At 42.6% G+C, this 22,871-nt stretch overlaps 2 protein-coding genes across 2 annotated transcripts; one reads left to right on the forward strand and one right to left on the reverse strand.

Moving 5' to 3' along the window:
* Positions 1-403: 403 nt before the first annotated feature.
* ube2m (ubiquitin conjugating enzyme E2 M) lies at positions 404-5,492 on the reverse strand. Its single transcript, XM_048201010.1, has 6 exons — positions 5,031-5,492; positions 3,483-3,577; positions 3,146-3,184; positions 2,170-2,273; positions 1,719-1,782; positions 404-1,311 (listed from the first exon to the last, which is right to left on the reverse strand). The coding sequence occupies exons 1-6, from the start codon at positions 5,143-5,145 to the stop codon at positions 1,171-1,173; spliced, it is 558 nt and encodes a 185-aa protein (XP_048056967.1). The 5' UTR covers positions 5,146-5,492; the 3' UTR covers positions 404-1,170.
* A 46-nt stretch (positions 5,493-5,538) lies between these two features.
* Positions 5,539-22,728, forward strand: zgc:158376 (uncharacterized protein LOC100101643 homolog). The gene is given in 13 exon segments (XM_048201006.1): positions 5,539-5,728; positions 5,865-6,237; positions 11,068-11,253; positions 11,594-11,737; positions 11,825-11,911; positions 12,695-12,877; positions 13,319-13,351; positions 13,446-14,042; positions 14,044-14,609; positions 17,854-18,017; positions 18,903-19,067; positions 19,634-19,855; positions 20,495-22,728. Coding segments are annotated over 11 exon segments (2,490 nt in total). The 5' UTR covers positions 5,539-5,728; positions 5,865-6,237; positions 11,068-11,082; the 3' UTR covers positions 20,653-22,728.
* The last annotated feature ends 143 nt before the right edge of the window (positions 22,729-22,871 follow it).

Genomic DNA, 22,871 nt, shown 5'->3' on the forward strand with positions numbered 1-22,871 from the left:
GAAATCTAGAAGTTTCCAGAAAATGACCCGGATATTGAAGAATTTGTTCAGTGTAGAGGAAAGTTTTCTTCAATCTGATTTTGTTCCAAATGTAATCAAGGTAATTATTATTAATGTGTAAAACTGTTTGAGTTTAATAGGCCAAAGAAATCTTTCAATTGATGCTGACACAGCAAAACAAAGCTTTCAATGATCACATGTACATGTGTCCGAATTCATCCCATGTGAAAGTTAATAATCAACACACCTGATGAGAATTCATCTTGTTCTGACGATGCTCTGAACTGTCCTGATGCAGAGGCACTTTGGTCAGATAAAACATTTTATTGTCGCCGTTCTTGTCGTCGTTTTCTTTTAAAGACAATCTGCTGTTGTAGTTTACACTAATCTTAAAATGTAGGCATTCAAGTCAATATTTTATTTAACATAATTCATATTGCAGTCATCGTGAACAATTGGGATTTCAATATACACAACAGAATTGTAACATTTTACGCAACCATTCCTAACCCTACGTCATATCCCTCCTCAAGAAAATCCAATCCCACCCATTCCCAACCAGGAAAACTATAGCAAAACATCTTAAGGTCTCCCAAGCTCACAACAGCCCAATTTGCAGACGGATCCTGTCAATCTCGAGTTAACCAGTCTCTAGGTTCAACGGGTTATCAATTTGTCAATGCTATCAGAATTGGTCAGATGCGATGCTATACACGTCTTTTTTTCTTTCTTTTTTTTTTTGCAAACATAAAAATTAGTGACTACTAAACACAGTTGAATATGTGCGACACAAGGCAGGTTCCCCGTTGCTGAAGCCCAAACGAAATCAGTCCTCAAGCCTTCATAATGGAATACGAGAGAGGTGAAATGATCTGAAAATGTCTCTGTGGCGTCTGCCTGTCTCGCTCTCGGTTCATGTCTGTGAGTGGGAGGATAAGTTAGCATGTGAATCTCAGCAAAAATAAACAGTGGGTACCAGCATAGTGGCAAAATACGACTGAATTCTCTGAGCAACAATCACTGACCAGCCTTTCCCAGCCTATTCCTTAATAACCCACCCGCGCTGACCCGTCCCCCCCCGCTGCTCTCCGGTCAGTGTGTCGGTCAGTACATCTCAGCGCATGTAAACGATAAATGCATTCTCGGATGTGAGGGCCGGCGGGCGCGGGACTATTTCAGACAGCGCTCGAAGTAGGTGGCGCCCACGTATCCGCCCCGCAGCGACCGCTGGACGTTCTGCTCGAAGAGCCGCCGGTTCGTCTGCAGGACCTCTGCTGCTTCTTTGTTCAGCGGATCTTCGGGATTTGGCTCCTGGAAGTGGGAAACACACGGGAACAATGAACACTTCTTCACAAACGGCCCAATGGCTCATTTAATGACATCCACGAATGAGCGGCACGCAAGTTGGATTTTCATGTCTGTAAATGCACTGTTCACCAATTAAAGGTGGCATGAAACTGTAAGAAAATATAAGAATAAAAAATCATTTTATCTATGGTAAACTGACAGCTAGAATTAAACTATGACAGATATCATAACTGTAAAAAAAAAACACACTGTCAAAACCACAATAATTTACAGCTAAAGAGTAATTAATCACCGTGAACCTCACACGTCACGATGTCTGATCGCATCAAATGCGGTTTCGAGGTTCGTGTCACTATATTTGATGTAGTCAAAAATACTCTAACGCTGATCAACACAACAGATGAACTTACGAGGAACAGATACTGTAGTCCGTATATGATGGAGTTAATCGTCAATACTGGCTTCCAGTCTTCTCTGAAATAGAAAGAGTCAAAGTGCCATTTGAATTTCAGGATTACACTCTCATAATTCATGACTGACGGAATATTTCAACAATATCTGTTACAGGATCAGCAAGAAAAAGCACTGCTCAATCCGAGGCCAATTGAAAAACATTTTTGAAATCGAAAAGAAAATGTTTGAGGAAATTATTAAAAGGAATCATCTCGTGTCATTCCTAACCCATAAGACGTTATCCTTCAGTAAAACACAAAAGCAGATCAAGCAGCAGGAACATTCGTCAAAATCTCTCCGTTTGTGTTATGCAGAAGAAAATAAGATTTAACGACAAACTCTAGTTACTACATTTTAACAACCTAATGCTAAGATCTAATCTAAAGATGTTAGCGGTGCACACAATACCTCAAAATATTTAGACAGACGTTGCCTTCGAGGTCAATGTTGGGGTGATAAACCATCGTTTCACATTTGACCTTTGGCGGGTCATGAGGGTACCCCTGTCCTACCTGAAAGAGAAAAAACACCTGACCTTTAGTTACTGTTAAATCATCATTTAACAAGCTTTTAGAATTGACTTTAAAAGATAATTTGCAAGGACTAGTACTAGTCAGTTTCCAAATAGAGAAACACAAATAAAGCCATAAAAACAGTGAAGTGACTAAACATGCCATCTCATTTTAAATACACTTGTAAATGGCAAATTAAGAAATAAAGAAACTTACAAAACAAACTGTAAAGGATTAATAAGCTAGTTAAAGAAAAGACAGGAAAAGAACATTTATACTGCTTGGATAACTCAAAATTATTACATTGATGACAGATCATTTAAGCTACGATAGCGTAACAGATTTATCATTTAATGTGTCGCATCACGAGGATCAAACTGTCCTTGACCTTTTGAAAGAGTTTCTGGAAACACTAACGATCAGAAAAGTTGCAGAAACAAACATTTACTGAAACTAAGCTGCAGAAATGGCTTGTTCCAAACTTTACATGCGTTTGCTCGTGTTTTACTGTGTTTTCCAGAATGATCTGCTGCTCTAGTGCTGATCTCTGACATCCGTTCAGTTCAGATTTACCGTATTAAAACACAGTAGGCCTCACTGCAGCAGTACGGACACATTTTCCATGATCTTCCTCAGCATGTTGGACAAACGCATGTTAAATATGAAAGTAAATCCCTTTTTGCTGTGCTCTGTGGATCTGCTTTTATTTCAAACTCTTTAATGAATTAGAATAGAACTACTGATCTGTAAAGTTTGGTAAAGTTATTATTATAAAGTTAATAAACAATTAGTTAGCACCAAGTGTCTAGTGTCACCAGTAGCGTGTTTTAATGAATGACGTGTTCACGGCCTTTTCTCAAGTTGCTGTTTACCTTAAAACTGAAGACAAATTTCCCACCTTTATAGAAACCCTAAAAAAAAGCAGAGAAAGTGAGAAATGTTCATGAAATTGATCAGGACAGTCAAAAGAACACAGACATGTGAAAAATGCTGTTATAATGAATGTTTTTTTGTTATAAACGCATTGCCATAGAGCGGTGCTTTGACAGCAGCATTTGGTGCTCAGTTAATTAAATCACAGTTCATCGTTTGTGCTGCTAAAGTTTTTACGAGCTTCACAAGCTGACAAACATCTGACCATCATTTGACCACCATAATATGCATAAATCATTCTTGATATCACATCAGAAAGAGTGAATGAACGCAAACCTCGTCCGGCGAGATGATGAGTTTGAAGTTGAGCAGATCGTCTTGATCAGGGAAAACGATCTCACACGTCTTTGGGAGGTTCAGCTCATTGATGTCTGACACAGAAAGAGAACAGCGTGACCTTCACATTCACACACATGTACTTACACAGTTAATGAGGGGTTTGAGTGTGAAGCGCCACAATCCCTGTTGGTTCTGTTTTTTATTCTTCTTCTTCTTCTTCTTCAAATGTGATCCTAGAGACCAAACCTACTGAACCTCCTGAGGCTTATTTATCTCCCAATAAACCTCATTAATGTTCATCAAACAAGAAAATACAGAGAAAATCACTCTTGACTGAATCCCTTCAGTAGCTTTAATAAGAACCAATGTATAGTTAATTAGTAATTTAATTATCAGATATATATACAAAATCATAATATTACAACTTTCATCTGTAAATGATGCGAAAGCACAAGTGAACTTGTAGGAGACGCCGCTTGTCTTCACGGGACACGAGTGAACGAAGCTCTGGCAGTGACCGTAAACTCAAATCACGCATCAGAACAACTGAATTATGAAGCGACACTGTCGATCAGACATGAAAACCATTAAAGACTGGAGCTGACGTTCAGCCAATCACAGCCGGTCACTGGTGTCCAGATCAGCTGTTCTACCTTTACATTTTATTCACATATAAACTTTGATCAGCACACAAACATGAGCTCATCAAGAACAGAAGCTCAAACACCGGTGTGTGTGTGAATTAAAGTCTAAATTATTCTGTTCAATCACATAAAGCGACTGAGTCTTGGATTGAAACGCTTCATTCGTATGGATTACTTTCACAACGTCTTTATGAACTTTTTGAAGTTTTGGAGGCATGAACCTTCACTGGAGTGACGGAAATCTCTTAGGATTCATTAAAAATATCTTCATTTGTGTTTTGAAGATGAAGGAAAGGGTAAAATGATGGCAACTTTCATTTTGGGTGTTTTATCCTTATAACCTTTAGTAATGTGATTGTTTGAGTGGTTTATGACCCTGTTCCAGAGCATCTCTTCGTGTGTGGGTCAGAGCTGAAGGTTCTGGTGTCCAGCAGCTGATCTGACCATCACACACCTCAGAGGTCAGAGCAGACCTGCTCTTCTTCATCACTCTGAGGGTAAATTCACATGTTCATGCATTCATTATCAGCCTTCAAGCAAAGGTTGGTACGAGACAGACGAGAACTGTGTTTGTAGGCCTCAATGTTATGACTGAGATGGAAACTTATTAGTTTCCTCTCGCAGAAAACGAGCGTTTCTGTCATGAATCATGACTTCAGACACGAGCTTCATTCCTGTGGCAGTCTGAACTTTAAAAACATCGAGTCTGTTGTAATAAACACAGTAAATAATGCGCGACCTGTTAGCGCGGCGGCTAATGCTAGTTTCGCTCTCGACTTCATTATCAGAACAAAAACACTGGATTCAGAGCTCGACTGAGCGACACCGTGTGTGTGACAGAGTGTGTGATGATTCGTGCAGGTTTATTGTGGTGGTGCTGGTGTTGTTATGGTCCTCGTACCCTTCTGTATCCGCAGCTGGGCCGCGCTCGCCTTCTTTCCGCCGGCTCCGGCTCTCGTTCCTCCGGCGGACTCCTCGTCCTTCTTCTGCTGCTTCAGCGAGAAAAGCTTGATCATCTTCGCTCCGTTCTGCGCTAAAAAACCCACCGGGGCGGATCTGACCCGATATCGCGGCGCTGGTGTGTGTTTGACGGGACTGTGCGCGAGTGCGACGCGTTTCACAGCAGCTGTAGAGGAGCCGGTGTGTGTGTGAGTGTGAGTGTGTGTGTGTGTGTGAGTGTGTGTTAGCTGCTAATGTTAGCCGCACATTGACTCAGACTTCTGACTCTATTCACACTTATTCAAACTCGACTTCTGCTTCGAGACCAGCCTAAACCAGTCAAGACCAGCAAACCACCTTAGTCTGGACTTAGGGTGTTTTTATTATTAATATTATTAGTGTCAACATGGATTTTAAAACAGATATTCAGTGTTCATCTCAAGCATTGCGATATAAACCTGCTGCAGTAAATAACGCGGCTGTTTTTGGGCAGGGCGCTAATGGACTTCATTTCCCATGATGCCGCTCGGTTGTGACGAATAGACCATGGGAGGGGCTTTTGCATTTTTTTTTTTTACTCTCCATATTTTTTATTTACCATATTTATTTATTTATTTGATTTTCGGGAGCAGGAACAGAATGTGATGGCGTCAGGATCATGTAAGAGCTGATCTGCTGCACATTAGATGCATCGCAATATTGATAAACACACACATATATAACTGCAGCAGAGGAACACAATAGGAAAGAGCGAACAAAAGACACGTTTATCCGTTTATGCTGTTTTCTCTTTCAGTTCCGCAGATCGTTCGGGAATTATAAGAGCCTGGAATATCGGCCATCGGGATCACAGAGGAGGATATTCATGGACACATCAGTGATCTGAAGAGCTCGTGTGATTTTAGTGTTTGGAGAGAGAAGAGCAGAAATCTGTCGCTCATAATAACTGATCATGATGGTGTCGGTGATTGGTGTTTAAAGCAGTCACTCATGTGAACCTGTGAAAGAGACTGAGAACAAACAGCAGAGAGTCGAGCGGAGGAACAAGGAAGCGATCTCTCTCTCTCTCTCTCTCTCTCTCTCTCTCTCTCTCATTGTGTCTGTCCATCTATCGCAAGAAAACATCAATCTGATGCTCGATCTGGGAGAATGCGACTCCACGCGAGCAGGTGAGTTCCGCTGCTGAGAGCTCGTGCTCGAGTATTGTGTGTGTCTGTGATCTGAGCGCGTGCGAGAGTCTGTGCGATTCAAACAAGATCATCGTGGCGAAATTCCTCCCAGATCGACATGTTCGTGAAGCCCATCTCAGTTCCTGGAGTCGAGCTTTAGCTGCTCGGGTCTGAGGACTGCTAACCCATGCTAACCTCGACACAGTCGATCTGGAGTGGTTCTGCTCGCTCATCTCGGCGTGTTTCTCTTCTCTGTGGGTCAGCGAGCAGAAGCTGTGCTGCTTTTCTGTCAAGGCACGAGTGAATGTGTGTCTGAGGCCAGTATCGAGCTGTTAGCCGCTCGTGTTAGCTGTCGTGTGTCTCCAACGCGCCCAATGAATCAGTAAAGTGTTTCTGTACACTGTCCTTCACCACAGTAATCATGGTAAATCCTGCAGCTTCTGCTCGTGTGTCATTTCTGAACGTCATTATTTCCTTCAGTGTGATTTTAGGCCCACATTTCACCTGACAGCATGTAGAATAGTGTAACTGAGGAAATACCATGATATACCATGGACTTTCCATCTAGTGATTGTCACTAACCCACTGTAATAAAAATCGACTAAATTACAAAATACTGTGAAATATCACATTGCTGGGAATCCCATGATTTTGCTCTGGAAACACTGATTTCAGTGGTCTGTTACCACAGTAAATGCTGCTGTTGTACTACAGTAATGCTGCTGTCACTCAAGGTGAGCTAGTGTTGTTGTTTTCACTCTAATCATGGGTTGTGTGGCGTTTAATGTGATTATTATTATCACACATCTGTGAAATATTTGATTCTGTCGTGGCATTTAGTGGTTAAATATTTATCAAATATATCCAAACTCAAATATACAGTATCTAAACTTCTGTATCTCTGACAGATCGTCTCGTATCTCTGTTTCTCTCGTCATACGGCACAGTAACTTATTCTATTTCAAATAAATTGTATTCAGAATACTTTCACTATCATACAAAAAAAGTAAATTACTAATTACTTTTACTTTACCTTCTAAAACTTCCTTTTTTTATTTTGTTCTCAATGTCGCACACGCCTACCTTAATAATAATTCTGTCTAGAAATGGGTTTGTCTCCACACCAAAATGTTATAAAGTGAAACCAGAACCATACAGATTTTATAATCCACAATATCACTTTTACCAGCTTACATTCTCTCACAAACTGAAACTGTACATCAGTTCCTGGTCCATAACCGCCGGACTCTGTCCTTTTACATCTCTTGTTATAGTTATCGTCTGTGGTGTGAACGGGCCTTTAGTCAGGATGGACAGCATTATTAGTTTCTGACAGGGATGGAAACGATCAGTGCGATCGATAGAAGCAGTTTTTTCCTGAACATCGGTTGAATCATAAACTCTCATATGATGCTATTTTTAAACGTTCATTATTTTGTTTATTGGGTGCAATAGAACATGCTTTAATGTTCAAAAACACATTATTTTTCACATACTGTACATTATTGCAGTGCCTCGTTTCCCACTCTGTCTGATTTCTGCAAAGCCTCTCCTTCAGAAAAGCACAGTGCTCTGATTGGCCAGCTGAAGCAGTGCGTTGTGATTGGCCAAAAACCTTATGCGTGTGTCGTGAATGTAACGCCGTGGAAATGACCTTTGTCCAGTGTGGGTCAGTCTGTCGCTCACAGCCTCGTTTTCTATCAGAAACATCTACAGTATGAACACAGTTACTTTAAAAATGTTTTACAAATTACTTCTTAAAGAAAGTATTCAGTAGCGTAATCCATCACCACAATATGGAAGTAATGTAATCTGATTACTAGGGCTGTAATGGGACACTAACATGACGGTTCGGTACGGCAGGGGGAGAAAACTAAACAAAATTGCTTCTTTTTTTCTTCTTTTTTATATTAAACCGTGGTTTATAGACACGATTTGTTCAATCTTTATATAAATTCAATTATAATTAACATTTTCTTAAGGATAAAAGAAATAATCTCTGCTAATGCTGTAAACTATATACAGGGAGATCGTTCTTGTACAATACTATAATACTAAAGGTTACAATTAACAACAGAGCCCAAACTATTACATTCAGTTGCTATTTTTAGATATAATAATCAACAATAAAAAAAACAAACATCTAAATTGCACATAAGGCAGGTTTTGCTTAAGTTGTTTTCATGACAAATTTATTCACACATTAAATAATTTAGACATTACTAACAGGTAAAGTAATATAATGAATATATAAGCTAATATAGTGCATATATTAGTGAAATGCTCCCCAGCGTTGCATTACCACATGCGCCCCCTTCTGGATTGGAGTGTAGATCTCCTGTGACTGACTGTATTCGCCGTCTAACTGCACGAACCGTACGTTACACCCCTACTGATGACTTTTGGACAGTAAATACAGTCAAGTAAAAGCATTATTTAGAAGGATGATTGCGCATGTGATCCACGCATCACTACTGTCAATCAGGTGTTATGTCAAAATAATAATTTATTTAGTGAAACCATTTTATTCCTGATAGTATTTCTGTTACGTGTATTCCGTTGCTCCCCAAACCAAACAAAAGTATGAATTTCTGTAAAGCTGCTTTAAAACAGTGTGAAAAGTGCTGTACAAGTTGAGCTGAGTTGACCTAAAGGGTTAGTTCACCCCAAAATGAAAATTGTCATCATTTACTCTCCCTCATGTTCTTCCAAACCTGTGAATCTCTTTGTTCTGCTGAACAGAAAAGAAGATATTTTCAAAGATGGTAACCAAACAGTTGATGGACCCCACTGACATCCATGGTGTTTTTTCCCTGTACTATAGAAGTGAATGGGGTCCACCAGCTGTCTTCAAAATATCATCTTTTCTGTTCCTTTTAAAGGGTTAGTTCACCCATCTTTACTCGCCCTTGTGTTCGTCTGAAGGAAGAAAGTGAATGAGGAGAGGATTGTCATTTTGGGTGGACTGTCCCTTTAACTGAAGCGCACGTTATCAAGTCACATTACAGGAAGAGCAAGTTATGACATTTTTGTTAAGGATTACACGGTCCAAAAAATGCATGAATGAATCGTTCATAATAAGATTGGTAACATGCATTATGAAAATAAATGCAGACAATTTTAATTTCATTCCGACTTTAATGTTAAGACTTTCATTGAAGTTTTGAATTCATTTCTAACAGCTAGGTCCTTACACTTTTGTTTATATTCATTATATCTGAACTTTGAATTAGCATTTCAAACCTCCAAAGTCATGCTGACAGAGTAATCTGATGATATTTCATGAGCCACTGTAATGCAGTAGTTTAATGGCAGTGAGGCACACACCTGCGAACCTTCAGCTGAGTCACTGTTCACTTTCACTGAACGGACGAAAGTCATGGAAAGTGGATGATGACTGAGATTGAAATTTGTAGCATCTGATTTCCTTCCACAGAAGGGAAAGCCACACTAGTTCAAATTAAAACGATGCACCCTTACATATTTAACGCACATGAATCTGGCTGAGAAATGTCTCGATTCTTCTGCGCTGGCCCGTATGAAAGGGCTTTACTGGCTCGCTGTTTTTGGTTTCTGTCTTTAAATAGAGACTCCTGAATCCTGATGCTCTAGTCATCTATCAGAAGGGTTATTTCAGTAATGTGAGTCTCAAGATGGCACCAAAAACCTCTTCAAAAAAGCATTTGTGATAAAGAGCGGAGCGGAGGAATCCGAATCCGTCCTGGATGAGCAGAGTGACCCGCAGGGCGCCGGTCATTTTTATCATTCTGGAATAAAGATGATCAACTCTATAGTGATTCTCAGCGTCCGCGTAACTTCCTTCCGTTCCACACCCGTCTGTATGGAATAAAGCAATGTCCATTTATTACCTGCTGACCTTTGATTCAGTTTTACTGTGCAAAGTTTATTTTAGTGTTGCACTATTTTATTCATGCTGTTGAACGGAGCAGATCAGGATGTGACCAGCAGAATGAACCATTCCTTTCATGATTTGTTGTGCTTTTCCACATCTCGTTTGGTGTAAAATGACCTTAACGCATGAACAAACACACAACTGTACAGAATTACTGTTTGATTGATTAGGGTTAGGTTAGGGTGACACACTCATTGTTTTTGCCTGTTTATTAATTTGTTCAAAAACATAAAACGCCATTCATATGTACAGTGATTTAAATGCACCTCTTTGTTTTTGATTTCTGAATCGAAATATAATTGTATTTTTTTGCTGAGCATTGATTGTCTTCTTAGAGCTGCTTTACAGCAGAGTTGAATTCTGTTGTTGTTTATGACTGAAGCTGCTTTGAGACCGTCAGTGTTGTACGAACACAGTAAAGTCAGAATCTCAGGCTGAAACTGTCCTGATTCAGAAAGAGCTTTATTGTCAGGTGTGTTGTTACACATTCTAGGAATTTGTTTTGTTTTTTTAGTGACAGAAGCTCCACAGTGCAACAGAGTGACAGCGACAAGACAAGACGCATAATAAAGAGAATAAAAATATTGTATTGGACCAAAAAAAGTTTGTAAAGTAGATTTTGGAAGAAAACCTCATGAGGGCAGATTCTTTCATCATTGTTTCTCAAGTATTTTTTAAATAAAAACAGAATAATTAACACTACGTGATGTTTTCCTTAAATTGACAACTTATTAAATGCCCAATTTCCTCTAATCACATCACACACATTTAACTAAATTGAAATTCAAGTTGTGGAAATGAATGTTATTTTTCCAGCCCTAGTAATTCAAGTAAACCATCAGTGTTAAGAACATGGAAAGGGTTAATGTCGAGACACGCCTGGCATTCTGGGTAGTTGATTGGTGTCTGTGTTTCAGTTGAATGCAGAGGGGATGTCTGGCAGTAAGGCGCTGGGAGGCGCGCGGCGGCGGCGGACACGGTGCCGGCGCTGTCAGGCGTGTATGCGGACCGAGTGCGGCGAGTGCCACTTCTGCAAGGACATGAAGAAGTTTGGTGGACCAGGACGCATGAAGCAGTCGTGTCTGCTCAGGCAATGCACTGCGGTAAGTCAAGCCTGACCCACGTTTGGCTTCACAAGAAGCAGTTTCTTCCTGAGGGTCATATGATGCTATTTTAAAGTTCATTGTTTTGTTTTTTGGGGGTAATAGAACATGTTAACATGCTTTAATGGTCACTCTTACCATAATCACGAGGTTCAGCTTCTAAGCAGTTGTAAACGCACAGTTAATCGTTGTGTTAACCGTGTATTCAGCATTGACCTACTTTCAATCAGATCGAGCAAAATGCATCTCAACACCAGGAGCAAACCTGGTGTCACACATCTTCTCCCGGGTTTGTGTCTGTCTGCATACGTTTGTTTTTACCCATCTGTGTCTTCTCCAGCCGGTGTTGCCCCACACAGCCGTGTGTTTCGCGTGTGGTGAAGCGGGAAAGGAAGACACGGTGGAGTCGGAGGAGGAGAAGTTCAGCCTCTCTCTCATGGAGTGCACCATCTGCAACGAGATCATCCACCCCAGCTGCCTCAAGGTTTGAGCTGATGCTGCGCCAAACCGACCCAAACTCATTTTTTTCTCTTTAATGGCTGCCGATAACATGATAAACTGTCTCTCGCAGATGGGAAAATCTGAAGGCATCATTAATGATGAGATCCCAAATTGTTGGGAATGTCCAAAGTGCCACAAGGAAGGAAAAACCAGTAAGGTAAGATTTCACATGAAATAATACCATTACTGAGATGAATAAGTATGAAGCGTCGCTCTGGCGAGTTTCGGGCCAGTCGACGCTACAGGACTGCGCTTTTGATGCCACTTGATTCTTTATATTGTCTCAAGATGTAAGTGTATTATCATCCAGATCAAATCTGATTAAATGCAGTTATAAGGCATGAAGATATTAAGATAAACATTGACATCATGATTTTCTGCAAAGCTGCTTTGAAATAGTGTATTGTGAAAAAGCGCTATATAAATAAATAGGACTTACTTTGGCTACGTATTCTACATTTTTGTTGTAAATTCTGCTTTTATGTTTCAATGTTCAATTTTTTTATGTTTTATAATATTTTTGATGTTCCAGCAAAAGTGCATTTATGAATTTATGGAAATACATTATAGCTGTACAGTTTCCACCTTGTTGCATATTTAGCTAATAATAATAATAAATTGTGAAGAGAACAACTGAAAAGAAAAATAACATTTGGCTGACTGTGAAAGCGACGCAGACGTGTTTTGTGTGATACTTCAGTAATCATACATGATCCTTTTTCCTAACTTACAGTCACAAATTATGAGCGTTTAGATTTCATGCCTCTAACAAACACACGATAACGTTTGATTTATAACTTGTGCATAGAGAATTGGTGGCAGAATTATATCACGTTATAATTTCAGAAGATTGATTTTGTTCTGGATCCAGTCCTGTGTTCGGCCTCCTCTGTATGATGATGATGATGATGATGATGATACGAGTCTGTCTGCTCTGTAGGATCAAGGAGATGGGTTAGGAAAGAGACGCATGGACAACGGGGAAGTGAGTCGCTGGAAGCTAACAGATGATCCGCCGCCGAGTAAGAAGAAGTCCCTGTCTCTAGAAGACACGGCACGTCAAGACGGACCAAAGCGCAAGAAGGAGAAGGACGTGCCGCAGGAGGGCGGTTCAAAAAAGAAGGCAAGTGCAACGGAGCGGTTTACCTTCAGAAGAGTTCCATGGAGCTTTAGATTCAACTCACACTCATTCCCATGATTCTACAAGAAACAACGACTGACGTAATATCAAACATGGAGAGAGAAACCATTTTATATATATAAAAGTTATTAGTGATTATTATATATATAGTGATTATAATATAAATTATTATATAGTGATTATATATATTAGTTACCGAAAAGGTCTCCAGTATTTCATAAAAGCCTACATTTAAAATGGGCAAAGAAATGTGTGGTGAAGGAGTTTGAGACGATCACACATAAGAGAGCCGAGGCGTGTCCGATGCACTCGTCAAAGTTTGGCCCTTGGGGTTTCAGATCAAAGTGGACCCGGGAAGACCAGTATTTGGTAGCCAAACCTGTCTTTCTGAACACTGTGTGTCTTTCTGTTTTTACCTGACAGATCAAAGGTGCCCGTGAGAAACATCTGAAAAAGGTACGACCGTTGAAATCTTTAGTCTCATTGTTGAAATGAAATGAAGTCAGTGTCCCTCATAAAAGGGCTACTCTTTCTTTAACATCTTCTGCAGAAAGCAAAACCCAACTCCTCAGACTCTTCTGAAGCGAACGGGCCGAACTCGTCCACGGCTGGCGGACACGGCTCCAGCGGCGGCGGCGGCTCCGCTGCGGCACCGCCCTCGTCTCTGACGGCCAGCCAGGATCAGCGCTCTCATCACCGCGAGAAACTGGAGCGCTTCAAGCGCATGTGTCTTCTGGAGCGAGTGCGGGACTCCAGTTCCTCGTCTTCATCCAGCTCCGAAACGGACTCCGAGTCAGATTCTGATTCCCCGTCTCCGATCGGCGCCTCAGAACCGTCCTCTCCAGCCGCCGTGTACGGCAACAGCAGCATGCGCGAGCGAGACCGGAACCGGCGTCTGGCCGAACTCGGCTTCAGCGCCAGCGAGGATTCTGAGGGAGAAAGCGTGGTGGCGGATCACGAGCAGGACGGTGTGGACGAGCCGCAGCCGCAGCGGCGCAGAGGAGACGGCAATTCCAGGGTACGAAAGGCAGTTATGGACACCGAAGCGGATGACGATGAAGACGGGTCAGCGGATCGGGGTCACAAAGCCACTGCGGTGGCCCCGCCGTCACCGCTGTCAGCTACGCAACCGCCAACCTTCGGACACGGACATTTACCAGGAAGGCCTCTCCTCGTCCAAGCGCACGAACGGACAGGACGCGCGCAACGGCCGCACGCGGGTGGGCGGCAGAGAGGCGCAGGAGAAGGAGAACTCCAACAGCAGTACTGTAGCCAATCACCGGCACGGAAAGGCAGTTCGTGGTAGCAAAATTCGTGGCGGAAGCCGGCAAGGCCAGAACGTTGCCTCAAATAAGAGCGCAGGTACGGCAGCGGTCAGTTCTGCTACTGCGAACGGCAACACTGCCACATCTAACCTGTCCAACCCCGCCGGCGTCTCGCTGGCGTCGCATCGCTCCCAGCAGTCCCGCCCGGTGCCGGCGCGCTCGCAGCTGGTGAAGAGGAGCGCCGTGGCCGTGCCCTCGCCGCCCCGGCCTCTGCAGATGGAGCGGCACCTGGTGCGCCCGCCGCCGGCCTGCCCCGAGCCTCACTGCCTGCCGCTGGACAGCGGCGTGTCACACGTGCTGCCCAGGGAGGTCTGGCTCCGCGTCTTCCATCATCTCAACCAGCGGCAGCTCTGCGTCTGCATGCGTGTGTGTCGCACCTGGAGCCGGTGGTGAGATCTCCGACAAGCAATCACAGCTAGGCCACGTCACAACCCACATCACTGTCACACTGACGCCAACGGCAGAAGCGCACGAATAAAACGTACCGATCAAATTTGATATACTATGAAAACATTCTGTAACTCCAGCCTTCCTGTTCAGTCCAAAAACTGCATTTATTGACGCTAAATTATAAACTAGCTATTAAAGGCAGTGCAGCAGAAACACTAATTGTCGCAGATGGACGACAGTCAGCTTCTCAGGCCACAGTAAAGAAATGTCACAATTCAGATGAAACCCTTTTATATTTATTAGATGCCCAGCACTGACGGAGCGTAAGCTCCTGATTTATCCATTAGTGTTGTTCTTATCGTTATCCTCCTCATTTCTTCTGCTCCTGTATGTAGAACCGTTATGAAGTTATAGATAGAAGTCAGTCTGAACATTTACCATAGAATCTCGAACCCTCTAGCGCCACCAACAGCTCAAATTTGCATTTGTTTATACTAATATCTTTTGATCTGAAAGGCCTCGAAGCAAAATGGTTTTGGTCTTAGGCGGTTCACCAAATTTTTCTCAGATCACCATAAAATCATGCTGCTAAAAAGTTAATAAGAGCTTTCTGATTGACCGAAACATTCTCATATAACATTTCAACTAATGAGCCTGACGAACACCTGGCGTATGGAGACACAGCGGGGAATAGGGCCGCATTAGGCTGGTCCTTTTTTCTTTTATCTTTAACTTTTTTATCGAGTCAAATGATAAAGCCAGTTTTCCCATGGTCTCATTGTAATGATCTCTGATAATGAACATATTCTGCTGATGAAATTAATGTGACGAACAACAGTTTTTCCGTCAGCGTGCTTGGCCCGTAATTGCCTGTAATTTTTATTTAATTATATAAAGCATAAATTATTATTCTATTATTCTATTTTTTAATTTTATAGCACAAATGTGAAGTGGACTGAATGTTTTTGAAGGCATCAGGATTTTTTTATACTTTGAATGATGAAATAACATTAGCTTTAACAAAACATTGAGCTGTGAAATACGTCACCTCAGCGATGATCTTTGTTCTCCAAACGAACGGCCGAATGGTGTCATTTGAGTGCTTCTGAAATGTTCATGCTGTAAATAATCAGGGTTGATATTGAATATCAGGACCATTACCAGTAATTAATTCGTTGTGTCCAAAACCGATATTGATGACCAAAACTTTATTTGTATTTGTGGTTATCCAGATAAATATAATGTTAAACCGTAGAATAACAAACTTCAAACATATCCATTTTCCAAAGCGCTTTTCCTCTGCTGGAGCCGATCACCGCTTCTCCTCGTCCTTCAGAGTCACGATGGGAAATTTGTTCGCATCAGATGTAGGACTGAATACATTACAGATGTACAAATCAACTGTATTGTTTGTCTGTCATATTCAAACACATGTACAGGTGCTGGTCATATAATTAGAATATCATCAAAAAGTTGATTTACTTCACTAATTCCATTCAAAAAGTGAAACTTGTATATTATATTCATTCATTACACACAGACTGATATATTTCAAATGTTTATTTCTTTTAATTTTGATGATTATAACTGACAAGGAAAATCCCAAATTCAGTATCTCAGAAAATTAGAATATTGTGAAAAGGTTCAATATTGAAGACACCTGGTGCCACACGCTAATCAGCTAATTAACTCAAAACACCTGCAAAGGCCTTTAAATGGTCTCTCAGTCTAGTTCTGTAGGCTACACAATCATGGGGAAGACTGCTGACTTGACAGTTGTCCAAAAGACGCCCATTGACACCTTGCACAAGGAGGGCAAGACACAAAAGGTCATTGCAAAAGAGGCTGGCTGTTCACAGAGCTCTGTGTCCAAGCACATTAATAGAGAGGCGAAGGGAAGGGAAAGATGTGGTAGGAAAAAAGTGTACAAGCAATAGGGATAACCGCACCCTGGAGAGGATTGTGAAACAAAACCCATTCAAAAATGTGTGGGAGATTCACAAAGAGTGGACTGCAGCTGGAGTCAGTGCTTCAAGAACCACTACGCACAGACGTATGCAAGACATGGGTTTCAGCTGTCGCATTCCTTGTGTCAAGCCACTCTTGAACAACAGACAGCGTCAGAAGCGTCTAAAGACAAAAAGGACTGGACTGCTGCTGCTGAGTGGTCCAAAGTTATGTTCTCTGATGAAAGCAAATTTTGCATTTCCTTTGGAAATCAGGGTCCCAGAGTCTGGAGGAAGAGAGGAGAGGCACACAATCCACGTTGCTTGAGGTCCAGTGTAAAGTTTCCACAGTCAGTGATGGTTTGGGGTGCCATGTCATCTGCTGGTGTTGGTCCACTGTGTTTTCTGAGGTCCAAGGTCAACGCAGCCGTATACCAGGAAGTTTTAGAGCACTTCATGCTTCCTGCTGCTGACCAACTTTATGGAGATGCAGATTTCATTTTCCAACAGGACTTGGCACCTGCACACAGTGCCAAAGCTACCAGTACCTGGTTTAAGGACCATGGTATCCCTGTTCTTAATTGGCCAGCAAACTCACCTGACCTTAACCCCATAGAAACTCTATAGGGTTTTGTGAAGAGGAAGATGCGATATGCCAGACCCAACAATGCAGAAGAGCTGAAGGCCACTATCAGAGCAACCTGGGCTCTCATAACACCTGAGCAGTGCCACAGACCGATCGACTCCATGCCACGCCGCATTGCTGCAGTAATTCAGGCAAAAGGAGCCCCAACTAAGTATTGAGTGCTGTACATGCTCATACTTTTCAGTTGGCCAAGATTTCTAAAAGTCCTTTCTTTGTATTGGTCTTAAGTAATATTCTAATTTTCTGAGATACTGAATTTGGGATTTTCCTAGTTGTCAGTTATAATCATCAAAATTAAAAGAAATAAACATTTGAAATATATCAGTCTGTGTGAAATGAATGAATATAATGTACAAGTTTCACTTTTTGAATGGAATTAGTGAAATAAATCAACTTTTTGATGATATTCTAATTATATGACCAGCACCTGTATGACGGTCGTCACGTGTGGAGCCCGGCCCGTTCTTTAGGCTGATTTACTTCAGCAGAGATTAAACAAGGTTGAAGACGAATCATTTATCTGTGAAAATATCAGCAGAAATCGTAATTGTTAGTGTAAAAATAATACTTGAATTTCCATCTGTCGACTGACATACAGTGCATGTGAAACGGCTTCTCTGTCAGTCATGTGACGCGTGTGCTGGTTTGCAGGTGCTGTGATAAGAGGTTATGGACTCAGATCGATTTGAGCCGGCAGCGCTCCATCACTCCTCCGATGCTGAGCAGTATAATCCGCCGGCAGCCCGTGTCTCTCAACCTGGGCTACACCAACATCTCCAAGAAACAGCTCATGTGGCTGATCAACCGATTGCAAGGTACGTCTTCGTCTGGCCAGCGTTACGGTGTCATGATGAGCTCGTCTGTGTCTAGAAACAGTGCAGTATCTCAGCAGTGGCGACAGACACGTGTACAGGGACAGTAAGAACTGCAAGTGTGTTCGTATAGGAAGTGTAGAAGTGTGTAAAACAGCAGCGCCAGAGATCAGTGTGGTTTCACACCGGTCACAGTTGGAAAGATCACGAGTCTACAGCGAGGAAGAATCGGTCCACGATATGGATATGGGCCGTAGTTTAACTGAGTTACACCAGACAGTGCCTGCAGAGAACCCGAGGTCGTGTCGAACAAACTCAAGCTTTCAAAATCAGAACCAAAATATGCAGGCAAATCCACAAAAGAAAAGATGAGAAGGGAAAAATGGAGGATTTTGAAAAGTCCTGATGTATAAACTTTTTTTTTTTTGTCCCACACACATATCAGGATTTATGAAAAATAAATTTGTCTTAAATATATGCATTCTTACTGGTCTGACTGAAATAATGAAGGAGACAGAATGATTTTAACCTCTTTTGATGGATGCACATATTTAGATGTAGAGCGTCAAACAGTTGAGCGTGAAGCTAGCAACTCCAAGGTCATTTTCCATGCTTGTTTTTTTCACATTGGATGAAAGCCATGGAGTCAAACTCCGTTCCCGAGGGACCCTAACCCTTTCCAGTAAAAATACACCAAATGATGAATTGTGTTATGAATCCGAAACGATGCAAAAATCAGTGTTTTGTGCATACACACACTTAACTCTGGCTCCAGATCTCAGTCTAGTTGAAACGAGTGGCTCTTCCAATATCCCACCGTTACTGAGCGTCTGGAGCGGGAGTTTGCCGTCTTCTGGACGGTTTGTCACGTCTCCGTCTCTCCCTCAGGTCTGCTGGAGCTGAACGTCGCCGGCTGCCCGTGGTCCTCCGTCTCGGCGCTCTGTCAGTCCGTGTGTCCCTGTCTGCGGCTCCTGGATCTCAGTCGCGTCGAGGATCTGAAAGACTCTCATCTGAAAGAGCTGCTGGCTCCGCCGTCCAATGACACGCGCTCAGGTCTCCAGCCGTCCCCTCGTATCCATCATCTGTTGATTTCACTGGGACTCTATTCTGAGAATATTTTAATATTTTGCTGTCAAAACAGACATGTTAAAAAGGTTAAGGTGACAGATGACACAGTTTAACAAAGTTTGGATTAACAAAGTTGTCTGAAATAATTCATGTATAGTTTTCACGAGGGTCACACATAAAGTCCGGTCTGATGTCCGTTTATCTGTTAAAGGCCCCGTTTATGAACCCAGCTTCAGTATTTCGGCCCGTCCATCGCCGGGTTTACTCGGGATGTTCGACTGAGGCCGCGTTTACACTGCAGATGAATTCATTTTCAGTTCAGCTTTTAGTGCCTAATCCAGTTCAGTCATTCTCTGGAGTGAAAACTGCATTTACAAAAACATTTACGCAGTGTGAACGAAACCAAATTGAACTAGTCGTTGTTTTTGGAAGTGCTGCTTGGAGTCTCTGCATGTGAAATCAAATCGGAGCAATATTGAGAATACTGAATGTTCATTAAATCACACTAGAGCTCCAGTAGTTCAGCGCTAACCGAGTGTTTTCCGCTACAGCTCACGGAGAGAACCGAGGCGGACGTTTCCAGAACGTGACAGAGCTCCGATTGGCTGGCCTGGAAGTGACTGACGCCGTGTCACGCCTGTTAGTGCGCTACCTTCCTCACCTGACCAAGCTGGACCTCAGTCAGTGCTGCCATATCACAGACCAGACCATCCACACGCTGACCTCGCCCATATCGCCGCTCCGCGAGAGCCTCACGCACGTCAACCTGGCAGGTAAAACCGCCACGCTTCAACTGAATAATGCCATGATTCTGTTTTAAAGAGCAATAGTGTCTGTAAACCTGACGACTGTCACATGATGCACAAGAGAGGCCACATTTACTAGGGTGACCATATGCGCCATTCTCCCAGGACGCGTCCTGTCCAGGATTTCTAAATTGCCTAAAATGGCTTGAGCCCTTGCCTCTTTAATCGTGAAAGTGGTCATATCGATGTGCCCCTGAACGCGATTTCGAAACGGAGGTCTGTGCGAGCCACTGTTCTTATTGACAGTCTTCATGCAATGCATTAAAATGTTGTCGTATTTGCAATGCTTTAACCGTTCTCTGCAGATCCAGCCTTCTCGCAAGCCACGATCGGTCGATTATGTATAATGCACGCTATTGGTCAAATTATTTTTCAGTCGTTACCTTCCACAAATATGAAAACAAAACCAAAACTGGGACATTTTATGCAACTTAGAAATCCTGGACAGGATGCGTCCTGGGAGAATGGCGCATATGGTCACCCTAGATTTACCTGCATGAAAAAAACACCCACAGGAATTATGTTTGTAACGTATAGCTAGAAAGGTATGGAAGAATCCCTATTGGCCGAAGTCAACACTAGTCTTAATCGGGTTGTGTGTTCCAGGCTGCGTGAAGGTGACGGATCAGTGTCTGCCGCTGCTGCGCCGCTGTGCCTCGCTGCAGACGGTGGATCTGCGCTCCTGCGGCCTGATCAACCCCGACGCCTGCCAGCTGCACTGCTTCCCCTGCGCAGACGACAGACTGCTGCTCAAGAACAGCTGAACTCACACTACAGCTACAGACTCGCAACGTCACACACTTGCTCGCTCTTTCTTTTGTGTTTTATTTCCGGATCCGCCGTTTGTGAATGGAGAAATCGCGTAGATGTTCCGTACTTTGGTGAGCGTGTGTGCGGTCGTGCGGTTCGCCGTCTCCATCTCCTGCTGGCTTCATCCATGAATGTATGGCTTCAGACACGTGTGGGTGAACCTCAGGAGAAACCAGCAGGTTTACCCCAAAATCAAAAGAATGTTTATTTGCTTTTTGCATAAACAAAATAAAGCCTATTTTGGGACCGTGAAGATTTTTTTTGCGCCGACAGTATTTCATTACAAGTTGTCTTATAATCACACAAATGACTTTACTGCATCCAGTATTTGACTTTTACATGAACGGTTCCTGGCATTAGTTTCAGACGCTGTGATCTGAGAATCTGGAGGAAAAGTGAAATCTTCACGGTCCTGAAACTGGGCTTGATTTTGGGGTGACGTGATATTTGACGTGTTTCTTGAGGTTCACTGAAATTGTGATGATCAGTTTCAGGAGGTGTGTGTGTGTGTGTGTGTGTGTGTGAGATCAGTGAACAGTGTTAATGTCTTCAGCGGTGGATCAGTGACGTTCTCTTCTCTTCATTGTATTCGTGCCACACGTACAGAGCCGCTGCCCTTCCACTCTTTATTTCTCTCTTCCTTTCGTTATGACTGATCAGTGTTCTTACCGAAGCACTGAAGGACACGGATCCCACGACCAACGGCAGGCTTCTGTAAGCCTTAAAGACTTCCCTATAGGCTTCAGTCGCTGCTCTGAGCTGCTGTACGCACCCGTGTTTCACGCTGTATCTTATATAATGTCGCACACTTCCACACAGGCCGAATGTTGCTGTAGATTCCTGCTAATCTGGAAAGGTTTTCACAGAACGAGGTTCGGCAAACGCCGACGGACCGCCTTTAGTTCGTCCACGTCACGTATGGATCGGTTCGGTTCGCTGTCATTCGGTCGGGTTCTGCTCCAGAATGATCCGAACTAAATTTTGCCTCCCGTTATCATTGGAGAAAAGTCTCTCTGTTAGTTTGTGGCCAATTAACGACATGGAATATAACCTGCAAAATGCATTAGAGAATGAAACGTTTGGTGTTTCCAGCCTCATTCGGTGTTATCGAAGCCACTCGCTCGCAGAAGACTAACCCAGAAAACCACGAGAAGGTCATTTAGCTGCACACATCATCCCTGCCCGGCTCTCTGAACGCGCGGTGAGCTGGTTTCAGCAGTCGGGGTCTCGCCGGGCTCCTCGTGTGGACTAAACGACTCTGGTGATGTTTCCATCTGAACTGCTGGACACGCGGGGCTCTTCCCGGCGCTCCTCGGAAACGACGTTCCTTCTATCTATCGTGAGCTCTGCAACTACTTCCTTCCAGAATACGATGCATGTCGACACCTTTCACGGACTGTATTCCTTGCACACTTCTATTCAGTATTGGGTCCAATACATGGCAGTTTAATGTGTTTGATGGCAGTAGACAAACAGCATCCCTTAAAAGTGACCTCGACAATGTAGTTGCAATGTTTTTTGTTGTTGTTGTTTTTAGATTTCATGTTCAGTGCAGTTCGCGTTTAAAGGCGTTCCTGCACATTCGGAGATACCTGTGTGCGGTTTATAGTGACATATCAAACACTGAGTTCTTTAGCATCAGGTTGTAGTTTTTCTGAAATGGGAATGAAGAATTCAAGTCGAATGACTCGGATAGGTTTGGAATACGGTTCCTCTTTCATCCGAACGTGTTTTTTGCCCTCTAAACTCAATTGCCATGTATGAACCAAACATTCGCCCTGTTAAAGGCACGGGGCCTGAATCATATTCTTGTAATATCTTGCCAAAATTTCCTGTTTTAGGCGTTCATATATATATATATATATATATATATATATATATATATAAATATATATATGTATATTCTTCCTTTGCATTGATCCAAGTGATAGAATATGTGAAACAATGAGGAAAAAGAAAAACAAGGCAGCTACTATAAAAGTGACTACTGTAAAATGTCTAACTAAATAAAGACAATGGGGTTGTTTTTATTTGCTTTGCTTTTCTTTCCTCGATGTGCAGCATACACTACTGAAACACTGAGTCCTGAACTCAAACAATCATGTGCTTTTCAGGGTTCGTCACTGAACTCAATATATCCGTCTGAATAAAAACTCCCTAATGCCAATCATGA

The sequence above is a fragment of the Megalobrama amblycephala genome, linkage group LG9 (genome assembly GCF_018812025.1).
Source record: "Megalobrama amblycephala isolate DHTTF-2021 linkage group LG9, ASM1881202v1, whole genome shotgun sequence".
Lineage (NCBI taxonomy): Eukaryota > Metazoa > Chordata > Actinopteri > Cypriniformes > Xenocyprididae > Megalobrama > Megalobrama amblycephala.